We start from the raw sequence: 12,777 nt of genomic DNA, 5'->3' as shown, positions 1-12,777 counted from the left end.
CTAGACTCTCGATTCAACATCAACTGATGATATCCTAGTCTTCAATCCATCTTTGAGAATATTTTGCACTCGTGAAATTTGTATATAAAATCCTCTACTACTGGACTTTGTGTGATTCTGTTTCTCTCCATGTATTTATTCGGTATCCTCAAGTCGACACACGCTCTTATCATATGCGATTCTAGTTTGTCCTGATCTACCTTGCTGAATTTTGGTTTTGTTACGACGACCAAAGGTGAACACCACTGAACAGATGTACCTTGCGGAACTTCTTCGAATATGTCTGACTCTATTTCTTGATCTAACCATTGCTTTAACGGCTTATGTAAGTAGTATGGTACTTGTCTTGTTTTTTTGTGCCACCGGTGCAACTCCTGGTTTCATGTTGAATTTCACGCATAATTCACTGTCATTTTTAGTATCTCTTATTTTTCCAATTCCACCAAATACACTGTTGAATTCATCTAATATCTGTGTAATTTCTGCTTTCTCACTTTCAGTTACAAGCATCACATCTACTTTCTCTTTTGTTACTTCCATGTCATTAGGTTTTGCGAAAGATCCATCCGGTCGTATTTCCATCATTCCTAACTTCTGTAAAGTTGACCTACTGAGCAACGGCGGTGAATTTATTCTACCCTGAATAACAATAAACTTTGTTTCCATTCCACATGTTGCATTTCGTACCATTGTCATGAATTCTCCTTTTACGGGAAGTGAGTTCTGTAATGCACTTAACACTGTCTTACTTTTTTTCTAGTTTGAATTTGTGTCCTGAAAGCTTCCTTAGAGTTGAAAAATGACGTTCATCCATAACATTCACATCTGCACCACTATCGGGTTCAACCTTAATTTCTACATCTCCTAAATGAATCTTATCTGTTTTCTCATTGTCACGTTTCCTACTAACAGCTCTCTCTTTTCCAATTTTCGCCAAGTATTTAACTGATCTATCAAGGTAATCATCATCGTACTAATCAGAATCCTCACTGCTGCTATCTTCGACAGTTTTTTTTACTCGCCCTCGATGTATTTTCTGGAAATCTTTCTTTTGATTTTGCTCAGATCTGTTGTCCTGATTGTTTCGCTCTCTACACATTGACTCAAAATGGTTCTTTTTTCCGCAACATCTACATTCTTTTTCATATGCTGGACACTTTCTACTTTCATGACGGAATCCACAATAATTGCACATTATACGCGTTGTTTGATTATGTATTTCTATTTCATGTCTCTGTCTGTTACTAAACTTTCTTTCGAATCTCCCATTTACGTAGTTCTCTACTTTGTATACAATTGAATTTGATTCTTCAATTCTCGTTTCTTTCATCTGTAAATTGGTGTACTCTACTCTTGCACTTTCCTCTATGAATCGATCTAGATTCCATCCTTTACTGATAGCTTTTCTTATAAGATATTTGTTGTCTATACTCTAGGTACAATGTTCTAGAATTCTTTCTTCTGTTGTCTCCCCGAATTCACAATCATTTGCTGTTTCCCTCAGTCTTATAACATAACATAACAGCCAATTGTTTCATCTCTTTCCGGCCTCATCTTCGAAAACACATATCTATAGTGGTGTTTATTCTTTTTCGGAAGAAAGTATTTGTTTAGATTGTTTCTTAATACATGGTATTCATCAATTCTATCTCCTGGTTCATCCTTTAAACTGTTTTCTAGACGGATGATTTTTTCCCTCCATAAATCAATAAGGCATCTTTCTTATCTTCAGCCTGTGTGATTCTAAAATATCTGAACTCACGTTCTATAGCTTCTAGCCAGTCTTCCCATCGTTTTCCAGTCGATAATATGTCAATCCCTTAGAAAAACGGCAGAGTTCTCAAGTTCCTCGTCTCCGTCACTACTGTTGCGTGTCGCCGCGATCCATTTTCGTCGTTCTGATTTTTATCTATATCTCTCCTGATTTGATTCCGGTTTTAACGTCCGTTTAAAAAACTTCCTCCCGTCAAATATTCTAGTTTCTCATCAAGTTTTTCACCCTCGTCGCCAATGAAAAATCGTAGGAAACACAGGATTTGCAGTAGTACTTTTAATAATGGCTGACTCAACTCAATATACAAGAATGCCGTAGCAACAAAACGTAATAGACAAAGTGCACATGTGTGCACGGTGAGTTCGCTGAATATTTCATGGATACTACAAATGGGATGTGATGGGGTGGATTCTATGAACAAGCTGTTCTGTCCTTTTTATCAAAAAAAAATTCCTCATAATACATAACATTCCATTAATTACTTATTGAAAAGCTATTCACAATGTGGAATCGGCTTATAAGGAAGACCAAAAATGCTTGTTCTTCAATTATTGATGTTTACGTCTTTTACCTCTACTGTCGTAGCCAATATACAACTTCAAAATAACGTAGTTTCCAAAAATAATATTCGCCGTCAATATCAGCTGATCAGCGTCTGTTTGAAGGAGTAGCCCCCATTTGCACGGAAAACACCGTCTGGAGTGCCATTGTGGCGTAAGTTAGGTTTTTCCGCCTGTGACTTCCGGGAAAAATGGCCGTCATCTTGAAATGTAAACATTGTGATTGAATTATGAAGTTTTTTTGTAGAATTACTTAAAATTCCTCAATGAATGATGAATTCTGTATACTCCATATATCCCGAGTAATTAAATGTCGTACCTTTTGAACGAATTAATCTTTTGATGCCATTAATTTGTCCTATTTTTAAGATTTTTACGATCATGACTTTGCTTTGTAGTCATCATCGTCAATGGAATTTCTGACATAGTTTAGTTTCGACGTCACATATTTGACCCATGAACTTTTGACATCTGTGACGTAGCGGTCGCGACGTTGACCGGTAAACACAACGTAGTCGATTTCCATTGTTATTTCAATAAAAAAACATTTTTTATTTGGGCACCTGTAGGGTTCTACAAAGGTAAAAATAGCATTTTAGACCCCAATGGAAATGAATGCCCAATCATACATTTCGCAGAAATACATGTATGTCAATTTTAAGAATTTTGATTGAAATAAAATATCGCAACCACGAAGTCATGATAGTTATATTGAAAAAATTAGTCATTAATTTTAGACCCTTATGGGAATTAAAAGTGTGGCCACTTATACATTTTGCAGGAAAATTACATTTTTAAAGAATTTTGTAGAAATATGTCAATTTTAAAAAAAAAAAATTGACTCAAATTAATGTGTGGCATCCACCAACTTGATAGTTATATTGCAAAATTAAGCATTTAAGTCATAAATTTTAGACCCTTATGGGAATTAAGGTGTGTCCACCCATACAGTTTGCAGGAAAATGATATTTTTGAAGAATTTTGAATTTTTGAATATATATATGTCACAGTCACCCACATGATAGTTATACTAAACAAATCACCATTTTGGTCAACAATTTTAGACCCTCATGGAAATTAAAAGTGTTGCAATCATACATTTTGCAGTACTCATACGCAACTCAAAGTCAAAGTACATCCAACTGGTGGAAATAAAAAAAAGGTAAGATATCATAAAAAACAAAGTACAATAACTCAGTCAAGAGTTTTGGCGTGAAGCCATGAGTTAGGAAAAAAGTACTGGTAAACATTTCAACAAGTACAACTACGATTTTAGAATCAGATCAGTCAAAATTCCGGACAGATGCTTCCGCTTAGTTCCTCCGAGGTTGTTCTTCGGTGTAACTAGAAAGGTTGAAGAGTTCTGATTGATAGACTGTCCAGGGGTATAACAGTTTAGAACAGCTTTTCGTATTTCACGACCCAGGAAATTTTCTGTCAGGATTGTCAGGGAATAGTGCAAACTATGTCCTGACCCAGGACAGCCTCTGTCAGACCCAGTCAATATATATCAGGATTTCTGTTCTATCTACTCTCGTATAACAGTTTTCCTGACAGGTTCTGACTGAATTTAAGAGAGGTTAGAAGTGACCGCAACCGTACCACACGAGGTAGACACATAGCAATACGAATAAAAAAATAAACACAAAATATGTGAAAGACTTGCATTCAATACAAAGTTTTTAGATAAAGCATACGAAGGACTTTAAAAGAAAAGATGCCATTGATAATATGACCACCAGACGCGTAGAAGAAGTATTTACGCAGGAAGAAACTGCAATAAATATTCCAAACAGTCTGTCAACAAAAATAGGTTGGAATAAATTTGTCCTACAACAGCTACAAGAAATATAAATGATGTCAACCCAAATCTTGAAAGGTTTTTTTCCAGATCTGTAAAATTAAAGCCTAAAATGTTCTCTGACAAAAGAAGCGCAAGATTTTTACTTGTTTATGTGTATACTGTAAAAGCATACGTCTCGAGCTATATGGCCCCGTGCAGGTCCGGGTGTCAAAAGAATTGGCCTGCAGCAGCTCTAAGCTTGTTGTAAAAGGCTAGGCGCTCTGCCCACAGAACAACTGGGATGTGTGCCCCAGGTGGTGGAATGATGTACCCCTGGCGTGTTATATGCTGGGGTTGTCAGGCTATAATACGGAAAACTTGACCGCAAACCATAGTGGTGCACCGTGTTGGGAAAGATGCCACGTTCCTCGCACGTTAAAGAACCCTGCTGTGGTATTCGATAGGAGCAGGAACCTTCGCAGTCCGCCACAGGAGGCTAAATTGAGCGACCCTACCCACCCTACGTTAAACCCTAATAATCAATCAATCAGTCAAAGGTATATGCCATCAAAACGTATTCAACCAAAGGTGTGAGAAAAGAAGTATTACTGATAAGGAGACTATCCTGCTTTTGTTAAATGTTCAACTACCATGCTGGAGAGAATACGGAATATGCAGATCAGTGGGAAGAACAAATTTGAATGCCTTCAAGGAGAACACAAAGGGTAAGGGCTCTTAATTAGATGAGATGAGTAAATATATATTATGTTCTAGTTTATCTGCACGTTAGTTAATAAAAAAATCGCGATCCAAACTCAAATCCAAAACAAACAAAACAAAACAAAACAAAAAAAAACAGTTATTCACCACCGAATATTATTGGTACACGTAATATTCCTGACTTGGTACAGGCATTTCAAACAAAATGGTGGGTAAAATCGAGATTTTACAGCGCGCTAAACATCCCTCTTCCACTGAATTTGAATGTTCCGGTGGTAACGATTCGGCAGAAAAAAGCTGTTACATGAATAAAATTATAAATAGGTAAATCAATAGTCATATCAATACAAAAGATAATTATAGAAAGAGATCATTAACCATTGTTTTACTAGGAACTTAATATTTTTCGACAAGGGCCTGGTAATGCGAGCTTTTGGTATCACTTTGTGTCGTCAGTTATTCGTTTTTGTCATCACTTGGCGTCCGTCGTCGTTTTCTGACGTTAATAATTCTTGACAAGCCTTCTACATTGAAACCACTGAACATAATTTGATGAAACTTGGCCACAATCATCCTTGGCATGTCTATTCCTAAAATTAGTTTTACTAATGTATTAATGTGTGTTGGTTTCCACTACAGGTGTTGAATACCTCGTGGTCATTTTGTGTTATTGTAAGAAGGGGTTTGTATTCTATATGACAAAACTCCGACGTCATACCTAGTGGTGCTTGAAGTGATTTTTGTTGAAATCTGGTTTTCTTTTTCTTCATTTGCTCCAGAATTTATAAATTACTATTATCGCGTTTCAGACAATTATGATGATGAGGAGCCCCTAGTTGTCATGCTCCAGACGTTTGTTACATTGCCCCTGGTGATGCCCCAGACAATGTTGATAGTGATCCTGTAGTTGTTGATGCCCTAAGCGATGGGGATAAAGCCCTCGATGATGCTGATGTAGCCATCCTGAACACCCAGGGACTTGTACCCTTTGGATTTGGTATTTTATTGCAATTTGGATTATAATGGATATGAAAAATGTTTCATAAATATAAATAGACTGTTTAAAAGTATTGATCAGTATGTTATTGTCACATGATAAAGTAACTTAACACACTTGTTTTATCCCTTTAAGGAATGACTAATATTAATTCGGTCTTAGAAGAAATAACCACAAGAATGTGATGCACATTATTTTCAGAATGCACCACATGCATTGAGGTTATTTCGAATAGATCCAAAAATAGTACAGTCAGTCCATATAATTTTAATGATTTATCCTATTTTTAAGAAAGATATCATGAAAAACACTGCTGACGTTGGTCACACGGCAAAAATTACATCTATCAGCTGAAAGAAGAACAAATTGTCAACCAATCAAAAGACCCGTTACATGCAAAATAAATTATCATAAATTTAATCCACACTAATAGATAGCTATATATAGATGGTATGAATATTAATAAATAGGTTTAAGTTTATATTTTATACTTATTAACACAAGTTAATGTGCAATGTGAAATTTAAAACTGCATCAACATATTTAATTACATAAATCCTTAAATATGATTGATGTTGAAATTTTCTTCAATGACCAGGATGTGTCAGTCAACAATTCAAGGGTAATGGAAGAGATCATAGAGATCTTAGATGTAGATAATAATGACAGTGAGAAAGGCAGGAGAAAAAGGAAGATTTTTTTCAGTATAATATTTTTCTTGTATTAATATGATTAAACAAATGAAAAGCAATTTTTCTATTAAGCCTGGTAAGCTTGCCTTTTTCTATTATATTTTAAGAACAATTAAGTTGTCAAATAATGTTAATTATGTACATTGCAACGTTCGATTTTGGCTTTAGGTACATGTATGATGTAGATCAACATATACTGGTGAAGTTCGGTTATAATTAACTCTCAGCAATTGTAAGTAAGATGTTTGTTGCAGACTTTTATTATTTTTTTAATGTTTTAATTGTTGTTCATATTTGTCTTTCACAGAGGACACCACAACTTTGTATATTGAATCATACATGCTTTACAGCTCATTAATAACCATACAGCTATTAACTAGTTCAAATGCCCAGATTTTTGTCAATTTAGAGTTCATTAAATTCATTCCATTCTTACTCTAATTCAACAACTACTGCCAAGAGTTAATTTTAAGAAATTTTCTTGATATCGAAATACATAGAATTTTCAGCCAAATAGGTTTTTACTGCCTTCAAAGTAGTTAATATAAAGAGTAATCTTCTTATATTAGTTTTTGATACATGGATATGGATTTTTCATGTGGTTGACTGGCCTTGGATCACAGAGGCTTGCTCCCACTATCAAATATGCAGCCCTTCTAGTATATAACCTACTCAGAGGCTTGCTCCCACTATCAAATATGCAGCCCTTCTAGTATACAACCTACTCAGGGATTTGCTCCCACTATCAAATATGCAGCCCACTAGTATAGGTTATATACTAGTGGGGCTGCATGTTTGATAGTAGGAGCAAGCCCCCGTGTTTGGATTCAGTATTTAAACCCATTTGAAGGTTTATGGCAGCCCCTCATATTCAGATGTTGTGGAGGAAATGGCAGCCCCGCATATCTAGATGTTGTGAAGGAAATGATAGCCCCGCATATCCAGATGTGAGGGAATTGGCAGGCCCGAATATCCAGATGTTATGAAGGAAATGGCAGTTGTTGGGAGGGAAATGGCAGCACCACATATCCAGATGTTGGGACGTTTGCTATATGTTTACATTTACAACACACAATAAAAAGATTTGTAAAACAATTGATTGTTGCAATCAGTCAATACCTATTGCACATTCAATATTTAATGCATTTTATTTGTGGATATCAAATAAAATTATACCTGAAAAGTACAGTTTAGTAGAAATAATTCAAAGTTAAGGCATATTTCAAAAGAAATAAAAATTAACGAAAATGAAAATATAAGCTGCTTTAAATGTAGTGCATACCTCCATAAAACCAAAATTAGGAGGACCTCCGAAGGATGTCAAAGAAAAACAGTTAACACGTACATGTACTTAGATACATTATATCATTTTGCCTTGCCAGTGCATGTTTTTAGTTCTAAAATTACCTAAAACATATGTGCATAAAAATTTACACTTTTTGAAGAAGAAAGGAAGCATGCAAAGTATGATTTTTTTTTTCTAAATGACTATTTCAGTTTAAAATGTATTGGAATAATAAGAATGTTGATATTCTTAGATGTTGAGAATGTTTTGTTGTACAAGATCAGTCAAAACGTGAATGTTATCTAGCGTATACATGCAAAATTGTACTTGTATCACAGAACCTATCAAACATATTTACAGGTATAAACGGAAACACTCTTTCCAAGATTATTCGAAACAAATAATTTTGAATAATTCTTGTTGAAGGTCATACATCGGGGAAAGTCAAGGTCATCTGATTCGTTGAGAAGTTCATCTCGGAATTTCCCGTTCGATTCAGTGCGATGTAAGTTGTGGGACTTCAAGCCAAGTATGTATAAATTGTCATGGATATCAGTCACAACACTCACTGGCCACTTGAACTCATCGGTTTTATATGAGAACTTAGTAGTTCCATTTTGGACTCTTATACAATGGAGTCTACCTTCATCTCCCTCGCAGCAGAATAATGACCAATTCGCCCCGAGTAAAAGGCAATGAATGGTGCTTTTGCCCACATCAAGACATTTTAGACATACTCCTTCCCTGTTTATTATTTGTACCTCGCCCCAACGCCCTAATGCAATATTGTCACCGACCAGAGCAATGCCGAAGCATCCGCTAGCGACACCTAGTGGTTTATCGGCTGCCATACTCGGAAATTCAACACGTTGTATTGAATTTTCTTCTGGTATAGTAACCCACCCTTCATCAATATCCGATTCCACAGCAATTGCCCAAGGAGTCCCAATCAATCGAATGTCGCTTCTGTCTTGCAGATCCTGTGAACAAAGCCATAAACTAGACTCGGCACGATTACATAGTATTAAGCGATCATCTCTTGTAACGCCCATTCCCGTTATTTCTGATGACGTGTAAGGAAATGTTTTCTCTAATATGAACGTCTTTTCGAACTTCAGTTTGCGCGGAACATATATCTGTTTTTGTGGTGGTGTGTATTTATATCTTTCAGTTGGATGGTCAAATTTATGACTTATTCGAATTGTTCCCATAGATTCCATTTTGAACATAATGTCTGACCTATTAAACTCTATGACAGGAAGTTCAAATTCTTTCGTTTTATCCAGAAAAGAGTGTATATTTGGTAGAATGTTGTCGTGAAAATATTTAACAAGACGAAATGTTTCGCTATCGGAATCTAATTTTGCTGCCAGTTCATACTTATCATCGATTTCGTTTATTGTAGTAATGCAAAGATTTGTCCCATTTTTGTATCTTTCGATTGTTGGTGCAAGTTTTGAAAATGTTGATTCTATCTCAGTCAACATGTCTTTTTCAAGGTTGCTGATGTGTTTCATGATCTCTGATTTGAAGTACTTGACTTGTTTTTCAATATGCTGTGAAATCTTGTCTAGTTTGGCCCTGTCTTTCTCGAACTGTTTCAACACGGCGCTCAAACCTACTCTTGTAACATTCAAGTCTTTCTGAAACTGTTGGTTGAGTGAAGAACGCTTAAAACCGTCTGCGACGGCCTCAATCGAGTGAATTTCCCGACATGTTTTATGTCGACCTTTAACGCATAGTTTACAGCACAATCTGTTATGCGTGATACAGAAGTGTTCGAACCTACCATTGTCATGTAACGAACAGCTTTCAGTAGAACTTAAGGCAATTTTGTCATGTTTTTCTTCATCATAATCAACGACTTTATGTTGAAGAAGCGGTTTAAATGTCCCATGATTACGATGGCATGTCAAACAGAAATAGTCATCACAGTCTTTGCAGCGCTTGTAGGCAACCGAACAGTTCTTCTTTCTAGAACAAGGGCCACAATTTATTTTGAAGTCCGTCATTTTAGCACAGGTCCATTCTTGAAGCTGGAGAAAAACAAAACTACAGCTGTTAATGGAAAACAAAACAGAAATAAAAAATACACATTACAAAACAATAATAAAAAAAATACAAAAATAAACAAACAAACAAACAAACAAAAACAATAAAACAAAATACGAAAAGAAACAACTTAAAAAATAGAAACACGTATGACAATGTATACATGCAAGAACAAGTACTAACGAAAAATTCAAAATTAGAACTGATGACTTAGAATTGCACATGATTGTGCGCTTTGCATAATGTATCATGCTAAGTTACTGGTGATTTAGTAAAACATGTATACCCTTCATAGGCTTAAAGTTAACTTACAAGATAGTGTTCCCTTTTTGATGGTCTAAAAAATATTCGATAAGACTGACATGTACGAACATTCATTTTACTCAATAACAAACTTTAATACCTAATTTATAATAGATGTCGTTTCTTTCAGATTTCTTTGAGTCATTTGCCTCCGCTTCTGTATGTTAGTATCTAATTATTAAGGCTGAATAAATGCTATTAATCATGGACGGAGTTTACGCAAGTACGTACCTTTATGTCAACGAAATATGTGATTCAATTTGAAGAAAATAAAAGAATAAAATTTCGTGCATTTTGTGGGCAAGGAAATTATCACTTACAGCCTGGAACCACATTTTGAAAAACTTTAATAATCCACCTATATATCTGATAAATAAATAAATACATAGTCTTCATATCGTGTTAACTTTGTTACCTACCTTGGGTGATAACAACCCTCGAGCATAAGCCTATCGTAGTCATTGGATGATACGCCATAAGACCAATATGAGTTAAAAATGTATTAATTTATAAACATAGCATGGTTCCATTCTTACCAAATGTCTTACATAGTTGTTACAATATCAGACGCTGATAACCAATTTAAAGAAATTTAATATTTCTTACCCGGCATAATTGTGATAGTATCCAGAAGTGTTAAAAAACAAATGTTAAACTTCTCAAGTGTGTCACTAACATAGTTACGGACACCTTGACTACAGAAGAATCTGATATACTATCAACTAGCATTAACCGTAAAAAATATTATCCCTTGCGCTTGCAAAATTACGAAACAAACCATAACAGGGCGTACCATTATATCAACGATTCAGTGTAACCATGTCCAATATCTGTATTTGGAATATCCAGTAAGCCTACGTTTCCTACTTACAATGTATCCAAAAATTTTCGTGATACCAATCAACATACATGTATCAGTTTTATCTCCGACTAACAAGTATTGCAAAATTATTATAAAACATTCAAACATTCAAATATTCACAGGGTAAATATTAAACAGGACAGATCTCACTATAAATAGCTGTACAAGACGAACTTTAAAGCTTTTTAGGATATATTTAAACTTTGTATATTATAAGTTGTACCTATTGTATCTCACTGTTCATCTAAGATTGTCCCAAGTGATTTTATATGATATGTTTGTAGCTTTACAAACCTATTTTTAAAGGTGTTATTATTCGGAATATGACGGTTACACTTGTATCAGATCAAATGCCAAAAACCTTAATTTGGTGTTTCATAAAAAATATTGCGCCGCGTATTGCTTCATTGATTTTTTACGCTAACGAAATGTTCAAAGAAACTCAGTTATTGGGTACAGCTACTGCAAAATCATAAAACTAATAGCCACAATCAAAGACTTAGATGCATGGTTTTCAACGTAACACGAGGTGAGGTGAAAGCTTATGGAGAGTAATGCTGTTAATATTCATTTGTTCATCAGTTCTGTTCTAACCTCTCATAGCTCTATGATTTCGAACAGATCTTGGATAGTTCCAGATCCAGCTTTTCTGACAGTTCTACACGAGATGGCTCTTGTTGAGCTGGCTGTAGATCTGTTCTATGAAGCTTTTAGACATGGCTTAGACACGGCCAGCTCCTCTGACCGTTTGGCTGATGGGATAGAGCAGATCTCATCTGTACTTACATGTACAGCAATATCCCTGTTTAAATAATCTACAGGTTTATCTATCCAGGAATTCTTCTCGCTAGAGCATGACGTTTCTAATGATGCAAACCTGTAATCTTAAAGAAATAAAACTACCATAGAAAAGTACGGCATCTTGAAATTGAGAAAAAATCATTATCTTATGCATCTATAATTTTTTTTAATCTCTCGTAGATCTCAGTAATATTGCATAAGTATCGCGAAAGGCTGAACTTTTCAGCATCATTCAGCATGTTTTTAATCTACATTATTAACTAAGTCAGGGGGCAGATCCATGATTTTAGATTAGGGGGAGGCACGGTAAAAATTTCGCCGAGCGAGTAGCGAGGCGAAACATTTTATTGAGGTTAGATGTTTGAAATATTCTTCTAGAGTGGGTGCAATGTAGATATCTTTTGTATCTTTTTTGCTGTCCCTGGCATTGCTTCTTTTTTTTATTCTTTTTGCTAAAATTTTGAAATTAAACCCCCCTCCAACAAATAAATTGGTTGGTGCCTAAGGCTGATAGGACTGACCGTGTCCAAATTCATACTTCTTGTTTTTTTGCGTGCGATATAGGAGACACATACAGTTCATCACGTATATGTACTGGTAGAAACGACAATCATAAGAACCTCTAGGATGGACGAAGATCTTACAGTACTGTACATATACAAGTCAACAACTAAGATGTTAACTTCTGTAAGCTTTTTAACCGACGGCGAGATTTACAACCGCTTGGTGTATACATGGCACATGTATGAGCTTCTAGCATGGTCACTAAGCTTGTTGGAGAGAATACTTGGACAAAAACTCACAGCGGTGTCGACCTCATGCTAAGTCCAACACCTTAACGACTCATCCCTCCTCACCCGCTCCTCCCCTACACAACTGGGCAATCATCTCCCAAGTAAAATGTATAACGATACAGTCTGTAGCGCTGATAGTAAATAAAAAGACAAA

The 12,777-nt window shown here is 35.5% G+C and overlaps 1 protein-coding gene across 5 annotated transcripts; it reads right to left on the bottom strand.

Annotated features, from left to right (window-relative positions):
* Positions 1-7,648: 7,648 nt before the first annotated feature.
* LOC148601221 (uncharacterized) lies at positions 7,649-10,984 on the bottom strand. 5 transcript variants are annotated; one of them, XM_088555900.1, is made up of 2 exons: positions 10,960-10,984; positions 7,649-9,847 (listed from the first exon to the last, which is right to left on the bottom strand). In XM_088555900.1, exons 1-2 carry the CDS (start codon positions 10,960-10,962, stop codon positions 8,156-8,158), a joined length of 1,695 nt encoding a protein of 564 aa, XP_088412026.1. In that variant the 5' UTR covers positions 10,963-10,984; the 3' UTR covers positions 7,649-8,155. The 5 variants fall into 5 exon arrangements, with proteins under 5 accessions (XP_088412026.1, XP_088412027.1, XP_088412028.1 ...); XM_088555901.1 differs by lacking the exon at positions 10,960-10,984 and adding an exon at positions 10,773-10,875; XM_088555902.1 differs by lacking the exon at positions 10,960-10,984 and adding an exon at positions 10,773-10,832 and having other exon boundaries at positions 7,649-9,869.
* Between the last annotated feature and the right edge of the window lie 1,793 nt (positions 10,985-12,777).

This window comes from Perna viridis, chromosome 12 (genome assembly GCF_037379345.1).
Source record: "Perna viridis isolate PV_CMFRI_1.1 ecotype Kerala chromosome 12, ASM3737934v1, whole genome shotgun sequence".
Taxonomy (NCBI): domain Eukaryota; kingdom Metazoa; phylum Mollusca; class Bivalvia; order Mytilida; family Mytilidae; genus Perna; species Perna viridis.
This window is presented reverse-complemented; position numbering and strand designations above follow the sequence as displayed.